A 21717-nucleotide genomic window follows, 5' to 3' on the forward strand; every position below is an offset into this window, starting at 1 on the left:
TAGCGTTAAAAAACCTATACCCGCTTTTGATTAAAAACAATTACCTCAACACCAAAAATAAATTACACGTGTATACAGCCATAATCAGACCAATCATCACGTACGCCGCACCCGTCTGGCGCGGAGTAAGCAAAACCACACTATCCACTCTTCAAGTATTCCAAAATAAATGCCTTCGTTTAGCATTAAACAAAGATAGATACACCAAAATTACTGAGCTGCAAACCCTATCTGGCATCCCATCAATTCGAAATTATATCGAAAAGCTCTCTGGCAATTTTTACAAATCACAAACTAAACATAATCCATTATTAAAAAAAGCCATGCGCCATCCGCAGGGCAAGCACAGATTCACACACACAGGAGCGTCCCTGTCATAATTCTCTCTCTCTCTCCCCACTATCAACATCTTCACTAACACCTTTCCTACGTCTTTCCTTTCACCACTTCAGCTAATCTATTTTTCCTTTCAGCAGTTTTCCCAAAAAATGTACATAGTAGGTTAGTTGTAAATATTGTAAATAGTTAGGTTAGGTCAGGGCTCAAAGGCCATGTAAAAGAATTAGGGTTTTTTGTAACAGTTTTCCCTATACTATAAACACAAATGTAGAAATAAAAACAGCAACCTGAACAATGTATCGTTACATTATATAATCGAAAATGAAAATGAGAATATTTAAGCACACGTAAGTGGGATAAAGCCACGGCTAGGGACCCATACAATTGATATCTTAGCATGTAACCTTGTTTTATACCAAATGTAAGCATATGAATAAAAACTTTTGAATTTGAATTTGAATTTTGGTTCTCGTCCGATCACCGAAGTTAAGCAACGTCGGGCGCGGTCAGTACTTGGATGGGTGACCGCTTGGGAACACCGCGTGCCGTTGTCTTCTTCTTTTTGTTAAACTTTAGTTTTTAGTAAAAAAAAACGATGTGTTTATTATAAGTGTGTCATAAGTTAAGCTAGTTTTTAATTTAGAATTTAAGTTAGTCGCTAAGATTTTCCACTCGCGTCCTTCGACTCGAAATTTTCAAACATTCCGCTCCCGCCAGATTTTTTGTTTTTGTTTTGCCCTATCGCGAACACCCCCCTTATTCTTTTTTTTTTTTTTTTTTTTTTTTTTAAGTCCAAAAAAAAATTTACAAGTCCAGATCAGATCGAGGTGTCGCGGAACGACACTCTACTACGTTTAAAATAAATGTATTTATGTCTGTGACGATAAAATAAAATTAAAGCACGACGAGAACTTATAAACGAACGCCGTACATGGACAACGAGATCAGAATCATTCAGGAAGACTCGAAAAGAAACGAATCGACGCTTGATCTTTTAATTTGAAATTTATTCACGCTCGATCGTGAAAATGCAAAAAAACAGCCGTTTTGTTAGGAACATGCGTTATTTATTGTACGCGAGTTCCTCGAACAGACGGCCAGTATAGATTTGCATCAGTTTCGTAATTCTGGTATTAAAATAATAATAAAAAACGCGACCGTTTTCTTCTCGATCTTATGATTTCCTGATAAAATCGATCGTAGAGAGCACAGCGCTTCGTTATGAAGAAATAAATAATATAAATTCCTTCTTGCGGCGGGGGAAAAAAAAAGAAAGAAAAAAAAAAAACAAGTACGTTCCCGTGACCTGACTTATTTACATATCGTATAAAAATCGATCGATAAAAATATATCGCTGTTTTTTAACATAGTTTCATTTCGAAAACCTCTAACCGAAATCGATCGTACGTACGTACGACGCGGACGGAATTTAAACATCGCACACCCCGAAACGAAAAGTATCATTTTATTCGTTCATTTAATAATCGAATAATAATAAAGGGGAAAGAAACATTCTCGAGGTTCGTTAATCTCTTATTTGTAAGGAATGCGATTTGTGGTTCTGAAAAGAACCGATTTGTTTGTTGTTGTTGTTTTTTTTTTTTTTTTTCCGGAAAGATGGACGACGGACGACGACAGAAATGATAACAAAATCATTCTACTTGGAGCTGGTGTACTTGGTGACGGCTTTGGTACCTTCGGAGACGGCGTGCTTGGCCAATTCACCGGGCAAGAGGAGACGTACGGCGGTCTGAATCTCCCTGCTGGTGATGGTCGAACGTTTGTTGTAGTGGGCGAGGCGGGAAGCTTCGGCGGCGATACGTTCGAAGATGTCGTTCACGAAACTGTTCATGATGGACATCGCCTTGCTCGAGATACCGGTGTCGGGATGTACTTGTTTCAACACCTTGTAGATGTAGATAGCGTAGCTCTCCTTCCTCCTGCGCTTCTTCTTCTTGTCGCTCTTCGAAATGTTCTTTTGGGCCTTTCCGGCCTTCTTGGCGGCTTTACCGCTAGTCTTGGGTGGCATCTTCGAATATTCGATAAGAGTTTAACAGAACAGAACGCAACGCTACGCTCGGTTCTCGACGAACGAATAAAAATATCACCCCGCGTGCGACTACTTTTATAACGGACCGTCTACCGACTCAGGCCACGCCCATTCGTCCTAGCCTTCCTATGCGCCGAACTGAACCGACCGCACGGAGGGTATAAAGCCTAAGCCGCGACCGCCGGTCCGATACATAACCGAATAACGCAGCAGTCGATTACGTGTCTCGTCGTCGCCGCTCGTCGCTCGCTCTTCTTGTTTATATTTCGTTTTTCGCAAGAAAATTAAAGAAAATGTCAGGACGTGGAAAGGGAGGAAAAGTCAAGGGAAAGGCGAAGTCCCGTTCGAGCCGTGCCGGTCTTCAGTTCCCCGTCGGCAGGATCCATCGTCTCCTCCGTAAAGGAAACTACGCCGAACGCGTCGGTGCCGGAGCTCCCGTCTACCTCGCCGCCGTCATGGAATATCTGGCCGCCGAAGTTCTCGAGTTGGCAGGAAACGCCGCCAGAGACAACAAGAAGACCAGGATCATTCCCAGACATTTGCAGTTGGCGATCAGGAACGACGAAGAGTTGAACAAGCTCCTTTCCGGAGTGACGATCGCCCAAGGCGGCGTTCTGCCCAACATCCAGGCGGTTCTCTTGCCCAAGAAGACCGAAAAGAAGCCTTAAACTCTTTTCATTTTTTTTAAAGAAACGGACCGGACGGACGACCGCTTTACCGAGAAAAAAAAAGAAAAACAACAACCCACATCATCGGCCCTTCTCAGGGCCACTAATTTTTTTCAAACGATTAAATGCTCGCAAACTTATCTTAATGGAAAACAAACAAAAAAAAATAATAGAAAGAAAGAAAAGTACTTTATATGACACGATATCGTTTTTCGATTCGAAAACGTTAATTTTTTTCTTATTGTTCGTTCATTTTTAAGCTTTCTCTCTGTCACTTCTCGTGAATTTTACTGCAAACGTTTAAAAATACGTGATTTTAATTTAATTTTTTTCGTTTTTCCATTTTATATCGTCATTATTATTTCTTTAAAAAAAACCAACACAACCAACCATTCATTCATTCATTCATTCATTCATTATTTATTCTCGACATATAGTAAGCGAAATTTTTTATTCGTTAGAAAAATTTTGTGGTTCTGAAAAGAACCGTTTTTTTTTTTTCTCCGATCTCGTTTGTTGTCGTGGCGTATATACGGAAAAGTCAAAGAATCAAAATCACCGACGATTAAATTTCTTGCTATTGCAAAAAATTAACCGCCGAAACCGTAGAGGGTGCGTCCTTGACGTTTCAAAGCGTAGACGACGTCCATGGCGGTGACGGTCTTACGTTTGGCGTGTTCGGTGTAGGTGACGGCGTCACGGATCACGTTCTCGAGGAACACCTTGAGGACGCCTCTGGTTTCTTCGTAGATCAACCCGGAGATACGTTTCACACCGCCGCGACGGGCCAATCTTCTGATGGCCGGTTTCGTTATGCCCTGGATGTTGTCGCGCAGGACTTTGCGATGACGTTTCGCGCCACCTTTTCCCAAGCCTTTGCCTCCTTTTCCTCTACCGGTCATCTTGGAATATCTTCGAAGAAGCTTGCGAGAGACGTGGATTCAGAACGGTGTTCGAAAGGGAACTGCGAAAATTACGAAATTCGGCGTCGTTTTATAACGTTCCCGAGCTACGCCCATTTCTGGTCCCGCTCGACCAATAGACACGCGCAGAGAGCGACTTTGTAGCGGTGAACGTTATATAAGGTTCGCCGCGAGCCTGTCGGCCATTCTCGATCTGCGCATCGACCTGGCAGTATGTCTGTCAGCACGCGGTCCAAGTCACGTCGTCGCACCGTCACGATTCGTGCAACGTCGCCCCAGAGAGCTCCACCAGCAACAGAAGATCAAGCCGACGCCAACACGCAGCGAACCGGTGAGTCCAATTCAGTTTGTTCAGCTTCAGCTTCCTCCGCTTGTAGCAGTCCTTCGGGACGCGCTTCCCCTGCATCCACAGCCATCACGAACAACACCATGCACTCCAAATCCTCCACAGCATCCTCGTCAGCCTCCGCTCAAACGGTGAAACTCAGGTTTCATCTCAAAAATATCCCCGAAAAAGTGGCCCAACAAAAAACATTCTATAATCTCCTCGTCACCCATCTTAACGTGCGAGGAATCCACAATTTAATCATCAACCCCAACAAGACCGGCCTTCTCGTCCTCACACAAATTCCTCCTTCTGACCTTCTCCACAAATTAAAAACCGCCACCGGCAGCAACATCGAGCTTATCGCGCTCAACTCCCCCAAAATGCCCCGACCACCATCCGAGAAAAAACCCGCCGTCTTCTCAGTCGTCATTAAATCCGTCGACTTAGGCACTAACGAACAGGACATTAGGGCCGAACTCGACCGCCGCAACCTCCCCTTCAATTTAATTTGGCGCATTAAGTCCAAAAAAACCAACCAATTCACCTCTCTCATAAGAGTGACATCTTCCGACACCACCACTATCGATTCCTTGCTAAACCAAGGAATCACCCTATTCGGACGACACCACCAGTGTGAACGGTCCCACCCCCCAACCCCCATCCCAGTCCAATGTTCACGTTGCTTCCAACGTGGGCACGACAACACCAACTGCCCCAACCGCCTCATCTGCCCCACCTGCCCTAACAACCACCCTCCCGGCAAATGCCCAACAACCGACCCCAAATGCCCTTTCTGCAAAGGAAACCACCCCGCATGGTCACTAAAATGCCCCAATTATAAGGAGTTCGCCGTCACCGACGAAACCCCGATAATGCCCCTCCACATCATAGACCCCCCCGAACTCTTCGCCGACCCCGTCGAGTCACCCGACACAGTCGCTCCCCCAGATCCCAGCATCATCCACCCCAAACAGCTCGTGGCCTACCTCACAGTTGTCCTCATGGACTTATTCCCCCTTCAACGCCCCCATATCCAAGGAGTCATTGAAAGAACCTCCTCATCGTTCTTAAACCTCAGAACGAACATCAACCCGTCTGGCAACAGACTCCATTTCACCTTCGATGGCTAATCTAACAAACGTTTCTCAGCGTGCTGGCGACTCCAGCCAGCACGCCGCCACAGCCCCACTCCCCACCCCCGTGCCTAATCCAGTGCAGGACGCCCCCCATCCCATCAATATCTCCACCGTTAACATCGACGGAATAAATCGCAAATACCACTCTCTTAAACACTTCATCGAAACCGACCAAATTCAAATCCTGGCACTAACGGAAACAAAAACTTCCCGCCAAATAAAAATCAACAATTTCACAACCTATCACCGCCCCTCCAATATCCGAAACGCTCGAGGAACAGCACTGCTAATATCATCTAAAATACCTTCCTCGCCCCACATTCTACCAGACAATCTCGCAGACCTCGAAGCCACTGCCGCAAACGTCTTAATCCACAACCTCTCAATAACCATAATTTCTTATTATAACCCTCCGTTAGAAAACATATCAACCCCTCTGCTGCGATATTTCTCAAATCTTCCAAACGCCATCCTACTTGGTGACTTCAATGCAAGACACAAAGACTTCGGCGATCATAATTTCAACAGAAATGGCATCACATTAGTCAATAACCTCATTAACCTCCCCATCTACCGCACAAAAAATCGCCAACCCACCTTCATAAACCACCACGGCTCTTCAATTATCGACCATATTCTCGTTACCGAGACACTAACCCCTTTAATAAACGATACCTGCACAATAGGCACAACAGTAACCTCCTTCCACCAACCCCTAACAACCCAAATTCTTCTGCCCGCCCCTCCTCCACCCCCAACATATGTACCCATATTCGACTTTAAACACGCCGACTGGCAAAAATACAAAAAACACATCGTAGAAAATCTCCCACAAATCAATCCAACACGCGAACCGGAAACAATCGACAATCAAGTCACACTTTTAACCGACATAATAACACAAGCAAAAAACACTTCAGTAAAAATCAAACACATCCCAAAAGACAAACGCCCGCTCCCCGAAAGAATTCTAAATTTAATCAAACATAAACGTAAACTCTTTCGAACATTTGTCAGAACTCGCGACCCCTTCATTAAAACACACTTCAATCGCCTCAATGCACAAATCCGCCGCGACATCAACCAGTACCGCGAAGAGCAATGGTCAAACACGTGCGCGAAACTTGATTATAGAAACGGGAAAGAGTACTGGAACACCTTCAAAACACTAACCGGACAAAAACCACAAAAAACACACTACCTAAAACACAACGGTACATTCCTAACCTCCCACCAAGATCAAGCAAACCTTTTCGCGGAAACACTTCAAGCAATCCATTCAACTCCACAAAACCCCAACTTCAACCAAAATTTCTTTGACAAAGTCTCCCAAGAAGTCCAAGATTTCCGCGAAAGCCCACCCAACTTTGCGTCACAACCCGACGATGACCTATCAAACCCAACATCTCCAGACGAAGTCTCATCCTTTATCAAAAGTCTAAAAAACTCCAAAGCCCCCGGCCCCGACGAAATAAAAGCCATCCTCCTGAAAAATCTCCCCGAACCCGCAATAATTGCCCTAACTACAATCTACAACAGCTGCATATCCTCCTCCTACTTCCCAAAAGCGTGGAAATCCGCATCAACGATCATGATCCCTAAACCTGGCAAGGACAAATACGACCCCTTATCCTATCGCCCAATTTCTCTCCTCAACATCATGGGCAAAATCTTTGAAAAAATCCTTGCATCACGTTTAGCCCCATTCCTCGAAACACACAACCTTCTCCCAGACCAACAATTCGGCTTCAGACCTCAACGCTCCACCATCAACCCTCTAATAGAATTCCACACAGACACCACCAGACACTCAAACCTCAAAGAGTGCACAGCCGCAGTCTTTCTAGACATAGAACGTGCTTTTGACAAAGTCTGGCACGACGGCCTAATCCATAAACTCATCTCCCTAAAACTCAACCCCGCTTTCATCCTGCTTATGGACTCATTCCTAACTAACAGATCCTGCAATGTAAAAATTTCGAACACCAAATCTAGAAAAGTTAGCATAGACGCCGGGGTCCCCCAAGGCTCCGTGCTCTCTCCCACTATGTATTTGATTTACTGCAGCGATTTTCCCTTTTCAGACAACACACGAACCAAGACCAGGATGTTCGCAGACGACACGGCCTTCTGGTCGTCCAACAAATGCCCCACCCGAGCCGCCGCCAACATCCAGCATCTACTCCGAAAATTCGAGGAATGGGCCAACAAATGGAGAATCTCACCCAATCCCAAAAAATCCCAATCAATCCTTATATCCTACCCGCATGCCATTCCCAAACAATACGCTTTCTCCCGAACCAAACTAACACTACACAACCAACCCATCCCCAAACAAAAAACCATCAAATATCTCGGTATCACCTTCTCCCAAACCTGCTCCCTCCTCGCTGACCTCGACCTCACCCTAAAAAAGATCCGAAACCGAGCCAACCTCCTATACCTAATCCGCGGCCGCATCCGCGGCTGCAACACCGAAACCCTGCTACACACCTACAAATCCTTCATCCGGCCCGTCATAGAATACCGAGCCCCTCTTTATGCCTCCCTTTCCCAACGAATTCTCAATAGAATCCTAGCATGCGAACGAAAAATCCTACGCAGAATCCTCAAACTAGACTACAAATTCCCCTCCTCGCATGTTCACACCACCGCCAAAACTCCCACTATCGCTTCACGACTAACCGAACTCCAACAGAAATACATCCACCGCACCCTAAACTCCACCAACACAATAGCCATCCAAACTCTTCACACTTCCCACAAATACCCAACTAACAATAACCGCCTCCTAAACCGCATTCCCAAAATACCCAAAACCAAGCACAAACACCCCCCAACAGCCCTACTATCCAAACTATACCCAAACCTACCCGAAGCCCTCCAGTCCATCGTCGAAGAGACTCCCTTCTCTCTGAGATGAACCACCTCCCTCCCAAGGACCCGACCCCAAGACCACTGTATATTGTAAATATTGTAAATAAGCTTATAACCACTATCCAATTTTTCAATTTTCAAATACTTTTCTATCTAGTAATAGCTCTAATTATAGGAATGAAATGTAAATATCTTAAGGACTCTATGTAAACTTGTGTTGAAAAGGCCCTAAGCCTCAGCAGCACCACATATGATTGTTATTAGACTAAGAACCCCCACTGTAAAACCCATATTATAAATAAAAAAAAAAATGTATTTGTTGTGTTGTGTTGTTGTTGCCTGTCGGCCGTTATTTCCAGTCAACGTGTTCGTAACGTCCGTCTGCTGCGTGTTCGTTCGTCGATCGATTTTAATCTTTCGCTTATTTTTTCGAAATGGCAAGAACAAAACAGACCGCTCGTAAATCTACGGGAGGAAAAGCCCCCAGAAAACAGCTCGCCACTAAGGCCGCGAGAAAAAGCGCACCGGCGACCGGCGGCGTCAAGAAACCCCATCGTTACAGGCCCGGAACCGTCGCTCTCCGAGAGATCCGTCGTTATCAGAAGAGCACCGAACTTTTGATCCGCAAACTGCCCTTCCAACGTCTCGTCAGGGAGATCGCCCAGGACTTCAAGACCGACTTGCGTTTCCAGAGTTCCGCCGTGATGGCTCTCCAGGAAGCTAGCGAAGCTTACCTCGTCGGTCTCTTCGAAGATACCAACTTGTGCGCCATCCACGCCAAACGCGTCACCATCATGCCCAAAGACATCCAGCTGGCGAGACGCATTCGCGGAGAAAGAGCTTAAAAAAAAAAAATCGACCGACCATCAATCACACCGTCATCTCTCAACTGTCAGTTCTCTTTTCGAAAGAGACAAAAAAATCGGTTCTTTTCAGAACCTCAATATTTTTCCTAACGAATAAAAAATTAAGCAACTTTTTCGAGAATCGAATCGTTCGAAAACTTAAATAAAAGATAAAAAATTAAAATTAAGGCATGCAAATTCATTCATTCATTCATTCAAATCAATCGTATCGATCAATCAATCATTTATTTCATTCATTCATTATTCGAATATGGGTTGAGCGAAAATTTTAATTCGTTTGAAAAAAATTTGTGGCCCTGAAAAGGGCCATTTATGCGTGCCCCTTCGTCGATATGTACGATCGGAGCACCGCCGGGAAACAACAACAACGACGTCGTCGTCATCATCTTCTTCGAACGCTCACTTTTTTCTTTTCGGAGAAGCGGCTTTCTTCGCTTTGGCGGAGACGGCCTTGGTGGACTTGGGTTTCGGAGCTTTCGGTTTCTTCGTGGGTCCGGCCTTGTTAGATCTTTTCGCTTTCGAAGGAGATTTCGCCTTCGACGCCGCTCTGGCGGCAGCGGCGGCGGCGGCCTTCTTCTCTGCGGCGGAGGCGCTGGCAGCGGCGGCGGCGGCCTTCTTCGCTTTGGCCACGGAAGCGGTCTTCTTTTCGGCGGCGGCCTTTTTCGCTTTCGGCGCGGTCTTCTTCGAAACCTTAGAAGCCGCCTTCTCGCCGGCGGCGGCGGCGGCTCCGGCGGAAGCGCGTTTTCCCGCGCCAATCGCGGCTTTCTTCGTCCTGCCGGCGCCGGATTTCCTCTTCCTTTCGGCGGCGGAGGCGGCGGCTTTGGCACCGCCGGCGGTCGTGGAGGCCAACTTGAAAGAACCGGAAGCACCTTTGCCTTTCGTCTGGACGAGGGAACCGGAAGCGACGGCGCCTTTCAGGTATTTCTTGATGAACGGAGCAACTTTTTCGGCGTCGACCTTGTAGTTGGCGGCGACGAATTTTTTGATGGCCTGGAGGGACGATCCGCCGCGTTCTTTCAAACCTTTGATGGCGTTGGTCACCATCTCCGAAGTCGGCGGATGGGAAGGTTTGCTCCTGGGATTCTTCGCTTTCTTTTCCTTCTTGGCGTGAGGCGTTCCGGCGGAGGAGGCGGCGGCCGAAGCTGTCACCGCGGCGGAAGCTGTTTGATTTTCTACGTCTGCCATTTTACCGAACAACTGATTGTTTTTGTTATTAAAAAAAGTCGATGGTTATCGGTCGCACGATCGAATTTGAATAGTGGCGAAAACGACGTCTAAGTGTCCCCGACGTAAACCAAGCGGACTGTAAACTAAACGCGCGACTTTGACGGAATTCGCTCGAAATCGGCGGCCTCGCGCTCGACTTTCGGGTGATGACATCGTTCTCTTTTCGCCGTCACCACCGCCTCCTTGTCGTTAGACGGACGAAACACGGCCTCAGACCTTCCTCGACGTTTATTCGAGTATTTTTCGACGAAGCGGGAATCGGCGAATCGGCAGGGCGTCCGTCCGGACGCTCGCTCGAAGAAGACCTTGTCAAAAGTCGAACAACGTACCGAAGGTGGACGTCGACGCTCCGACGTCCGTCGTCGCCGCCACCGTGACGACGCTTCGACGAGGTGAGCCTCCGTCCATGCTTTCCGGTTTTTTACACCCTCGGGGACGATCGGAAGACGTTTTCTCGTCAAAAAACGCCTCCGAAAGAGGCAAGGTACGGTCAAAATCGTCACCGCTTCGAAGCGACTCTTCCGATTTCGACGATCTCCTGGGGCACGGGGGGCTCCTTCGACGTAGATCGTCGAACGAAAACGACGGAACGGACTTTCGGCCGTCCTCCGGTGGCGGTCTCGTCTCGGTACGAGGATGGGAACATTAAAAATTTCCATGTCGAAGGCGCGACGAGATGATTCGGTCTCGTCGTTTCCTCGTACCTCGAAACGACGAGGAAATTCGGATTTTTTTTATTTTTTTCCGTACGAGATCGATCGACGATCGAAATTGCACGTCTGACGAAAATTTCCTTGCGGATTTTTCCAAAAGTTTCTTCGTTTCGAGTGTCGTTTTCGAGCCGGGACCGAGCGCGGAAACCCGCAGCACCGCACCGACGGCGAACGAAAATTCTTTCTTCGATTCACGTACGATACGTTTTCTGTCTTTCCTGTGGCCGCTTTTCATAGTTTTATTTTCTTTTTTTTTTCCTTCTTCTTTCGAAGATCTGAAAGACTACATTCTATGGAGTTTATTTAATCTATTATTGTTTACAGACGAACGAACTTCGAACTATTTTAACATCTTTCAACTATTATTTTTTAATTCAATTCACTTACACTATTATATTATCAAGACAAGTGTTTTTCAAAGCATTCGAACCATCGAGATACGGCGAATTTATGACGGCGGTTGTTTGTAAAATATTGCAAATGCTGCTTTTTGGGTTATATTTATATATATGTTGTCCGGGACTTGTTTTTTACGTATATTTACGATTACATTCACACACAGGTGGCCAGGTGGCGGTAGTAGGGTAATTAATCCGGCGGACGAAGATGGTTTATGGTTTGTTTTTACCTACGTCCGCCGTGATTGTGCCTTATGTGCCTGGTTCGTCTCTTTGTCGGTCTTGTCGTCCTTTCCCTATCCTGTCGGTGGCATTCGTCTGTTAGTTGTACGTGCGTGATGTGCTTGTTTGTTTGTTTTGTATTTTGTGTTGCAGACCGCTGCGCTGTGCTGCGCTCCTCGATCTTCGATGTTCGTTCGTCGGATCTTGGCACTTTTGCTTCGACGTTTCGACTTCTCGGATCCATTTCTACTCATTTTTTACCCTTATCATCAGGCAACGGCCATACCACGTTGATAGCACCGGTTCTCGTCCGATCACCGAAGTTAAGCAACGTCGGGCGCGGTCAGTACTTGGATGGGTGACCGCTTGGGAACACCGCGTGCCGTTGTCTTCTTCTTTTTGTTAAACTTTAGTTTTTAGTAAAAAAAAACGATGTGTTTATTATAAGTGTGTCATAAGTTAAGCTAGTTTTTAATTTAGAATTTAAGTTAGTCGCTAAGATTTTCCACTCGCGTCCTTCGACTCGAAATTTTCAAACATTCCGCTCCCGCCAGATTTTTTGTTTTTGTTTTGCCCTATCGCGAACACCCCCCTTATTCTTTTTTTTTTTTTTTTTTTTTTTTTTAAGTCCAAAAAAAAATTTACAAGTCCAGATCAGATCGAGGTGTCGCGGAACGACACTCTACTACGTTTAAAATAAATGTATTTATGTCTGTGACGATAAAATAAAATTAAAGCACGACGAGAACTTATAAACGAACGCCGTACATGGACAACGAGATCAGAATCATTCAGGAAGACTCGAAAAGAAACGAATCGACGCTTGATCTTTTAATTTGAAATTTATTCACGCTCGATCGTGAAAATGCAAAAAAACAGCCGTTTTGTTAGGAACATGCGTTATTTATTGTACGCGAGTTCCTCGAACAGACGGCCAGTATAGATTTGCATCAGTTTCGTAATTCTGGTATTAAAATAATAATAAAAAACGCGACCGTTTTCTTCTCGATCTTATGATTTCCTGATAAAATCGATCGTAGAGAGCACAGCGCTTCGTTATGAAGAAATAAATAATATAAATTCCTTCTTGCGGCGGGGGAAAAAAAAAGAAAGAAAAAAAAAAAACAAGTACGTTCCCGTGACCTGACTTATTTACATATCGTATAAAAATCGATCGATAAAAATATATCGCTGTTTTTTAACATAGTTTCATTTCGAAAACCTCTAACCGAAATCGATCGTACGTACGTACGACGCGGACGGAATTTAAACATCGCACACCCCGAAACGAAAAGTATCATTTTATTCGTTCATTTAATAATCGAATAATAATAAAGGGGAAAGAAACATTCTCGAGGTTCGTTAATCTCTTATTTGTAAGGAATGCGATTTGTGGTTCTGAAAAGAACCGATTTGTTTGTTGTTGTTGTTTTTTTTTTTTTTTTTCCGGAAAGATGGACGACGGACGACGACAGAAATGATAACAAAATCATTCTACTTGGAGCTGGTGTACTTGGTGACGGCTTTGGTACCTTCGGAGACGGCGTGCTTGGCCAATTCACCGGGCAAGAGGAGACGTACGGCGGTCTGAATCTCCCTGCTGGTGATGGTCGAACGTTTGTTGTAGTGGGCGAGGCGGGAAGCTTCGGCGGCGATACGTTCGAAGATGTCGTTCACGAAACTGTTCATGATGGACATCGCCTTGCTCGAGATACCGGTGTCGGGATGTACTTGTTTCAACACCTTGTAGATGTAGATAGCGTAGCTCTCCTTCCTCCTGCGCTTCTTCTTCTTGTCGCTCTTCGAAATGTTCTTTTGGGCCTTTCCGGCCTTCTTGGCGGCTTTACCGCTAGTCTTGGGTGGCATCTTCGAATATTCGATAAGAGTTTAACAGAACAGAACGCAACGCTACGCTCGGTTCTCGACGAACGAATAAAAATATCACCCCGCGTGCGACTACTTTTATAACGGACCGTCTACCGACTCAGGCCACGCCCATTCGTCCTAGCCTTCCTATGCGCCGAACTGAACCGACCGCACGGAGGGTATAAAGCCTAAGCCGCGACCGCCGGTCCGATACATAACCGAATAACGCAGCAGTCGATTACGTGTCTCGTCGTCGCCGCTCGTCGCTCGCTCTTCTTGTTTATATTTCGTTTTTCGCAAGAAAATTAAAGAAAATGTCAGGACGTGGAAAGGGAGGAAAAGTCAAGGGAAAGGCGAAGTCCCGTTCGAGCCGTGCCGGTCTTCAGTTCCCCGTCGGCAGGATCCATCGTCTCCTCCGTAAAGGAAACTACGCCGAACGCGTCGGTGCCGGAGCTCCCGTCTACCTCGCCGCCGTCATGGAATATCTGGCCGCCGAAGTTCTCGAGTTGGCAGGAAACGCCGCCAGAGACAACAAGAAGACCAGGATCATTCCCAGACATTTGCAGTTGGCGATCAGGAACGACGAAGAGTTGAACAAGCTCCTTTCCGGAGTGACGATCGCCCAAGGCGGCGTTCTGCCCAACATCCAGGCGGTTCTCTTGCCCAAGAAGACCGAAAAGAAGCCTTAAACTCTTTTCATTTTTTTTAAAGAAACGGACCGGACGGACGACCGCTTTACCGAGAAAAAAAAAGAAAAACAACAACCCACATCATCGGCCCTTCTCAGGGCCACTAATTTTTTTCAAACGATTAAATGCTCGCAAACTTATCTTAATGGAAAACAAACAAAAAAAAATAATAGAAAGAAAGAAAAGTACTTTATATGACACGATATCGTTTTTCGATTCGAAAACGTTAATTTTTTTCTTATTGTTCGTTCATTTTTAAGCTTTCTCTCTGTCACTTCTCGTGAATTTTACTGCAAACGTTTAAAAATACGTGATTTTAATTTAATTTTTTTCGTTTTTCCATTTTATATCGTCATTATTATTTCTTTAAAAAAAACCAACACAACCAACCATTCATTCATTCATTCATTCATTCATTATTTATTCTCGACATATAGTAAGCGAAATTTTTTATTCGTTAGAAAAATTTTGTGGTTCTGAAAAGAACCGTTTTTTTTTTTTCTCCGATCTCGTTTGTTGTCGTGGCGTATATACGGAAAAGTCAAAGAATCAAAATCACCGACGATTAAATTTCTTGCTATTGCAAAAAATTAACCGCCGAAACCGTAGAGGGTGCGTCCTTGACGTTTCAAAGCGTAGACGACGTCCATGGCGGTGACGGTCTTACGTTTGGCGTGTTCGGTGTAGGTGACGGCGTCACGGATCACGTTCTCGAGGAACACCTTGAGGACGCCTCTGGTTTCTTCGTAGATCAACCCGGAGATACGTTTCACACCGCCGCGACGGGCCAATCTTCTGATGGCCGGTTTCGTTATGCCCTGGATGTTGTCGCGCAGGACTTTGCGATGACGTTTCGCGCCACCTTTTCCCAAGCCTTTGCCTCCTTTTCCTCTACCGGTCATCTTGGAATATCTTCGAAGAAGCTTGCGAGAGACGTGGATTCAGAACGGTGTTCGAAAGGGAACTGCGAAAATTACGAAATTCGGCGTCGTTTTATAACGTTCCCGAGCTACGCCCATTTCTGGTCCCGCTCGACCAATAGACACGCGCAGAGAGCGACTTTGTAGCGGTGAACGTTATATAAGGTTCGCCGCGAGCCTGTCGGCCGTTATTTCCAGTCAACGTGTTCGTAACGTCCGTCTGCTGCGTGTTCGTTCGTCGATCGATTTTAATCTTTCGCTTATTTTTTCGAAATGGCAAGAACAAAACAGACCGCTCGTAAATCTACGGGAGGAAAAGCCCCCAGAAAACAGCTCGCCACTAAGGCCGCGAGAAAAAGCGCACCGGCGACCGGCGGCGTCAAGAAACCCCATCGTTACAGGCCCGGAACCGTCGCTCTCCGAGAGATCCGTCGTTATCAGAAGAGCACCGAACTTTTGATCCGCAAACTGCCCTTCCAACGTCTCGTCAGGGAGATCGCCCAGGACTTCAAGACCGACTTGCGTTTCCAGAGTTCCGCCGTGATGGCTCTCCAGGAAGCTAGCGAAGCTTACCTCGTCGGTCTCTTCGAAGATACCAACTTGTGCGCCATCCACGCCAAACGCGTCACCATCATGCCCAAAGACATCCAGCTGGCGAGACGCATTCGCGGAGAAAGAGCTTAAAAAAAAAAAATCGACCGACCATCAATCACACCGTCATCTCTCAACTGTCAGTTCTCTTTTCGAAAGAGACAAAAAAATCGGTTCTTTTCAGAACCTCAATATTTTTCCTAACGAATAAAAAATTAAGCAACTTTTTCGAGAATCGAATCGTTCGAAAACTTAAATAAAAGATAAAAAATTAAAATTAAGGCATGCAAATTCATTCATTCATTCATTCAAATCAATCGTATCGATCAATCAATCATTTATTTCATTCATTCATTATTCGAATATGGGTTGAGCGAAAATTTTAATTCGTTTGAAAAAAATTTGTGGCCCTGAAAAGGGCCATTTATGCGTGCCCCTTCGTCGATATGTACGATCGGAGCACCGCCGGGAAACAACAACAACGACGTCGTCGTCATCATCTTCTTCGAACGCTCACTTTTTTCTTTTCGGAGAAGCGGCTTTCTTCGCTTTGGCGGAGACGGCCTTGGTGGACTTGGGTTTCGGAGCTTTCGGTTTCTTCGTGGGTCCGGCCTTGTTAGATCTTTTCGCTTTCGAAGGAGATTTCGCCTTCGACGCCGCTCTGGCGGCAGCGGCGGCGGCGGCCTTCTTCTCTGCGGCGGAGGCGCTGGCAGCGGCGGCGGCGGCCTTCTTCGCTTTGGCCACGGAAGCGGTCTTCTTTTCGGCGGCGGCCTTTTTCGCTTTCGGCGCGGTCTTCTTCGAAACCTTAGAAGCCGCCTTCTCGCCGGCGGCGGCGGCGGCTCCGGCGGAAGCGCGTTTTCCCGCGCCAATCGCGGCTTTCTTCGTCCTGCCGGCGCCGGATTTCCTCTTCCTTTCGGCGGCGGAGGCGGCGGCTTTGGCACCGCCGGCGGTCGTGGAGGCCAACTTGAAAGAACCGGAAGCACCTTTGCCTTTCGTCTGGACGAGGGAACCGGAAGCGACGGCGCCTTTCAGGTATTTCTTGATGAACGGAGCAACTTTTTCGGCGTCGACCTTGTAGTTGGCGGCGACGAATTTTTTGATGGCCTGGAGGGACGATCCGCCGCGTTCTTTCAAACCTTTGATGGCGTTGGTCACCATCTCCGAAGTCGGCGGATGGGAAGGTTTGCTCCTGGGATTCTTCGCTTTCTTTTCCTTCTTGGCGTGAGGCGTTCCGGCGGAGGAGGCGGCGGCCGAAGCTGTCACCGCGGCGGAAGCTGTTTGATTTTCTACGTCTGCCATTTTACCGAACAACTGATTGTTTTTGTTATTAAAAAAAGTCGATGGTTATCGGTCGCACGATCGAATTTGAATAGTGGCGAAAACGACGTCTAAGTGTCCCCGACGTAAACCAAGCGGACTGTAAACTAAACGCGCGACTTTGACGGAATTCGCTCGAAATCGGCGGCCTCGCGCTCGACTTTCGGGTGATGACATCGTTCTCTTTTCGCCGTCACCACCGCCTCCTTGTCGTTAGACGGACGAAACACGGCCTCAGACCTTCCTCGACGTTTATTCGAGTATTTTTCGACGAAGCGGGAATCGGCGAATCGGCAGGGCGTCCGTCCGGACGCTCGCTCGAAGAAGACCTTGTCAAAAGTCGAACAACGTACCGAAGGTGGACGTCGACGCTCCGACGTCCGTCGTCGCCGCCACCGTGACGACGCTTCGACGAGGTGAGCCTCCGTCCATGCTTTCCGGTTTTTTACACCCTCGGGGACGATCGGAAGACGTTTTCTCGTCAAAAAACGCCTCCGAAAGAGGCAAGGTACGGTCAAAATCGTCACCGCTTCGAAGCGACTCTTCCGATTTCGACGATCTCCTGGGGCACGGGGGGCTCCTTCGACGTAGATCGTCGAACGAAAACGACGGAACGGACTTTCGGCCGTCCTCCGGTGGCGGTCTCGTCTCGGTACGAGGATGGGAACATTAAAAATTTCCATGTCGAAGGCGCGACGAGATGATTCGGTCTCGTCGTTTCCTCGTACCTCGAAACGACGAGGAAATTCGGATTTTTTTTATTTTTTTCCGTACGAGATCGATCGACGATCGAAATTGCACGTCTGACGAAAATTTCCTTGCGGATTTTTCCAAAAGTTTCTTCGTTTCGAGTGTCGTTTTCGAGCCGGGACCGAGCGCGGAAACCCGCAGCACCGCACCGACGGCGAACGAAAATTCTTTCTTCGATTCACGTACGATACGTTTTCTGTCTTTCCTGTGGCCGCTTTTCATAGTTTTATTTTCTTTTTTTTTTCCTTCTTCTTTCGAAGATCTGAAAGACTACATTCTATGGAGTTTATTTAATCTATTATTGTTTACAGACGAACGAACTTCGAACTATTTTAACATCTTTCAACTATTATTTTTTAATTCAATTCACTTACACTATTATATTATCAAGACAAGTGTTTTTCAAAGCATTCGAACCATCGAGATACGGCGAATTTATGACGGCGGTTGTTTGTAAAATATTGCAAATGCTGCTTTTTGGGTTATATTTATATATATGTTGTCCGGGACTTGTTTTTTACGTATATTTACGATTACATTCACACACAGGTGGCCAGGTGGCGGTAGTAGGGTAATTAATCCGGCGGACGAAGATGGTTTATGGTTTGTTTTTACCTACGTCCGCCGTGATTGTGCCTTATGTGCCTGGTTCGTCTCTTTGTCGGTCTTGTCGTCCTTTCCCTATCCTGTCGGTGGCATTCGTCTGTTAGTTGTACGTGCGTGATGTGCTTGTTTGTTTGTTTTGTATTTTGTGTTGCAGACCGCTGCGCTGTGCTGCGCTCCTCGATCTTCGATGTTCGTTCGTCGGATCTTGGCACTTTTGCTTCGACGTTTCGACTTCTCGGATCCATTTCTACTCATTTTTTACCCTTATCATCAGGCAACGGCCATACCACGTTGATAGCACCGGTTCTCGTCCCAGTTCGCCAGCACGGCTCATTGGAGTCAGACGTGTCGCGGTGTTTTGCTGAGAATCAAAGAAACAAAGTCCTTTGTGTGCAAGTGCCGCCGCCTTTGAAATCCGAAGCCGGAAACAGTCCGACAAACGAACACCTGCAGTGCAGTGCGGTATTCGTTCCAACATTCAAACAAACAAACACGGAAGCGAGTACCGCAACAAGACGTGAGTTAATGAGTGTAATCCCAGACATTGCCGACAATGCTGCACCTGCAAATGCAGCAAATAACATCGTGTTCGCGGAAACAACACCTGCGATCGATTCAGTAACACTCGCGTCGGCACCGCCTTTGTCGGCGAATCAATTAGCACAGATAGCAGAGCTCCCGAACCCTGCTAAGCAACTAATAAATAAAACGACCGCGATTCGTGCGAAACGAAAAGACATTTCACCGTACAGGCGTGCTCCTATCGGTGACCACCAGGACTCAAAGCCAATCAGAATTATTTCTGAGGTGGCTTTCAAACCCATCATGTGCTCCACAGACACCGAGGTGGGCACCGGTGACCTCGACGGCTGGTCATCCGATAAAACTGAATGGAGCTTTATCAGGAGACGGGCTCGCGTCGAAATGACCAACACGGATGTGACTCAACAGAGTCAATCACAATCAGAAGCGACGTCTAGCGCAGAGCAGCCACCCCAAAATAAAAAACGGGAACAGTTCCCGCCCCTTCCGCCACCATTGAAATTAAAAAATAGATACACGCCCTTGGAAAAAATGGAAACGGATGCAGCAACCGTAAAACCCAATAAAACGACCCCAGCATTGCCCAAACAAAAACCACCCCCAGTCATCATCCTGCATGGGCAGCCGGAAGACCACAAGGCCTTCCAAAAACTATTAACAGACACAGCAAAAGGCGGATACACCCTAAAATACACTAAAAGGCGAACCACCATTCAAGTCGCCAACAAAAGAGATTGGGAATCTCTCTCAAGACAACTGGAGACGCAGGAAATCAGCCATCATACGTACACGTGCGTCGAAGACAAGACGCACGGTTTTGTACTAAAAGGTTTGGACTTTGAGCCTGAAATCGAAGACCTGAAGGACGAGCTGCGGGAGGAAAACATCCCCTGCGAGAAATTGTACAAAATGAGAGGAACTAAAAGACCAGCTTACCTCATCATTACAACCAAAGATGTGACGCTTGCCCAACTGCAAAGACATAAATACATAATCCTCAACACACGAGTCACGTGGGAGAGGCACTATAATAATAGGAAAATCACGCAATGCCACACATGCCAAGAATGGGGTCATGCAACTTTAAACTGTAGAAGCAAACCTAAATGTTTAAAGTGTGCAGGGCCCCACCGAGTAGCCGACTGTGATCCTGACCTAGTAAACCTGAAATGCGCGAACTGCGACGGGAACCACTCGGCCAACAATCCAAACTGCCCCACATACGTGAGGAAAATACAAGAGTTAAAGAAAAACGAAGAACCTCCGAAGAAATTCATCGAAGCACCACCACCGAAATCAAACCCCTGGCGTAAACTGCCCGCCACCCCAGCCAACACCGCCACAACTGGAACCTCCAACGCGACCATCGCCCACACCAGACCGCAGCAGGGACACCCCCAACAACGCACCCCGACGAAGTGTAGTGCACCCAACAGTGTCAGTGCCGCGACACGTGAATGTGCCGACCTGTTCAGTGCGCTAACTGATCTAAAAGCGGCGTGCAACCTGAGTGAAATGGTGCGGGCGATAAATGATCTAAATGCGCTACTAAAAGGCGCAAGCACGAAAGCGGAGAAATTCTTAATCTTCACACAATTTACGGAACAACTCGACAAATACGACATATAAATTCACGACAAAACTGACGATTACTTACTGGAACGCTGACGGACTTAACAACAAACTGGCCTCTCTGATAGCATTCATGTCCACCCACAAGGTGGACGTGATGCTCATCGGGGAGACCAAACTGACACAGACTGACAAATTACAAATCAAAAACTACAGGACATACAGACGAGACAGACAAGCACTACACCGAGGCGGGGGAGTTGCGATACTAATAAAAGATGACATCCCGCACACCCAAATTAACATATTAAACACGTCAGTGGAGGTGATAGCAGTTCAATTAAAATCCAAACACGTTATAGCATGCGGATACAATAGGCCGACAAATTACTTCACAACGCGTGATCTTGACGCAATCTTCGAAACTGGAGATAAAGTAGTACTAGCGGCCGACCTGAATGCGCGCCACACTTCGTGGAATTGCCGCCGAAATAACAGGAACGGCAACAAGCTGAACGAATACTACGAGAACAGCGACGTTCGCATTCATTTCACGGCCGAACCAACACACTTTCCCTACAATGGTGGGGAGCCGTCAACCATCGACCTTGTTCTAACAAAGGGCGGGTTGGGCATCGAGCGACCATGCACCATCGTGACGCTCGATTCCGATCATGACCCAGTTAAAATTGAGCTGCCGAGACAGTTCCGCGAAAAACGCGACAAAACAAAAACAAACTACGACAAGACGGACTGGAAACAATACAGACGGATACTGAACGACCTTGTGACAATTAACAACGACATCCGTACTACGACCGACATTGAGAACGCGACAAACGACCTTGCACGTGCGATCGAGAAGGCCAAGCGGAAATGCTCGCGTACGCACAAGTTACAACTGGGTCACGACTCTGGCGTAAACGACGAAGTTGCAACCTTGATCGCACAACGCAACCGACAAAGACGCAGATGGCAACGTACAGGACTGCCGACATACAAAGACAACGCCGCGGAGCTGTCTCGGCAAATCAGAGAAAAAATCAAACAGAACAAGGTCGACGGCTGGAAAACAAAAATAGCAAAGCTCAATATCAGGGACGGCTCGTTATTTAA

General features: G+C 46.8%; 10 protein-coding genes and 1 non-coding gene across 11 annotated transcripts; 5 read left to right on the plus strand and 6 right to left on the minus strand.

Moving 5' to 3' along the window:
- Positions 1-1891: 1891 nt before the first annotated feature.
- LOC135120168 (histone H2B) lies at positions 1892-2368 on the minus strand. Its single transcript, XM_064044491.1, has one exon. It carries the CDS (start codon positions 2366-2368, stop codon positions 1997-1999), a length of 372 nt encoding a protein of 123 aa, XP_063900561.1. The 3' UTR covers positions 1892-1996.
- A 234-nt stretch (positions 2369-2602) lies between these two features.
- On the plus strand, positions 2603-3228 carry LOC135120153 (histone H2A). Its single transcript, XM_064044476.1, has one exon. It carries the CDS (start codon positions 2683-2685, stop codon positions 3055-3057), a length of 375 nt encoding a protein of 124 aa, XP_063900546.1. The 5' UTR covers positions 2603-2682; the 3' UTR covers positions 3058-3228.
- A 185-nt stretch (positions 3229-3413) lies between these two features.
- Positions 3414-4019, minus strand: LOC135120156 (histone H4). Its single transcript, XM_064044479.1, has one exon. It carries the CDS (start codon positions 3957-3959, stop codon positions 3648-3650), a length of 312 nt encoding a protein of 103 aa, XP_063900549.1. The 5' UTR covers positions 3960-4019; the 3' UTR covers positions 3414-3647.
- Positions 4020-7496: 3477 nt separating this feature from the next.
- Positions 7497-9317, plus strand: LOC135120149 (histone H3-like). The gene is made up of 2 exons (XM_064044473.1): positions 7497-7626; positions 8751-9317. Exons 1-2 carry the CDS (start codon positions 7590-7592, stop codon positions 9164-9166), a joined length of 453 nt encoding a protein of 150 aa, XP_063900543.1. The 5' UTR covers positions 7497-7589; the 3' UTR covers positions 9167-9317.
- A 269-nt stretch (positions 9318-9586) lies between these two features.
- Positions 9587-10372, minus strand: LOC135120148 (late histone H1-like). Its single transcript, XM_064044472.1, has one exon. It carries the CDS (start codon positions 10370-10372, stop codon positions 9587-9589), a length of 786 nt encoding a protein of 261 aa, XP_063900542.1.
- A 1647-nt stretch (positions 10373-12019) lies between these two features.
- Positions 12020-12138, plus strand: LOC135120176 (5S ribosomal RNA). Its single transcript, XR_010278535.1, has one exon. It is a non-coding gene; the product is annotated as a 5S ribosomal RNA (ribosomal RNA).
- A 998-nt stretch (positions 12139-13136) lies between these two features.
- Positions 13137-13613, minus strand: LOC135120155 (histone H2B). The gene has a single exon (XM_064044478.1). It carries the CDS (start codon positions 13611-13613, stop codon positions 13242-13244), a length of 372 nt encoding a protein of 123 aa, XP_063900548.1. The 3' UTR covers positions 13137-13241.
- Positions 13614-13847: 234 nt separating this feature from the next.
- Positions 13848-14473, plus strand: LOC135120152 (histone H2A). The gene has a single exon (XM_064044475.1). The coding sequence runs from the start codon at positions 13928-13930 to the stop codon at positions 14300-14302; it is 375 nt and encodes a 124-aa protein (XP_063900545.1). The 5' UTR covers positions 13848-13927; the 3' UTR covers positions 14303-14473.
- A 185-nt stretch (positions 14474-14658) lies between these two features.
- LOC135120157 (histone H4) lies at positions 14659-15264 on the minus strand. The gene has a single exon (XM_064044480.1). The coding sequence runs from the start codon at positions 15202-15204 to the stop codon at positions 14893-14895; it is 312 nt and encodes a 103-aa protein (XP_063900550.1). The 5' UTR covers positions 15205-15264; the 3' UTR covers positions 14659-14892.
- A 231-nt stretch (positions 15265-15495) lies between these two features.
- On the plus strand, positions 15496-16057 carry LOC135120151 (histone H3). The gene has a single exon (XM_064044474.1). It carries the CDS (start codon positions 15496-15498, stop codon positions 15904-15906), a length of 411 nt encoding a protein of 136 aa, XP_063900544.1. The 3' UTR covers positions 15907-16057.
- Positions 16058-16326: 269 nt separating this feature from the next.
- Positions 16327-17112, minus strand: LOC135120171 (late histone H1-like). Its single transcript, XM_064044493.1, has one exon. The coding sequence runs from the start codon at positions 17110-17112 to the stop codon at positions 16327-16329; it is 786 nt and encodes a 261-aa protein (XP_063900563.1).
- Between the last annotated feature and the right edge of the window lie 4605 nt (positions 17113-21717).

Source organism: Zophobas morio, unplaced genomic scaffold (genome assembly GCF_036711695.1).
Source record: "Zophobas morio isolate AGI-343-1 ecotype UQ-CSIRO unplaced genomic scaffold, CSIRO_AGI_Zmor_V1 ptg000352l, whole genome shotgun sequence".
Lineage (NCBI taxonomy): Eukaryota > Metazoa > Arthropoda > Insecta > Coleoptera > Tenebrionidae > Zophobas > Zophobas morio.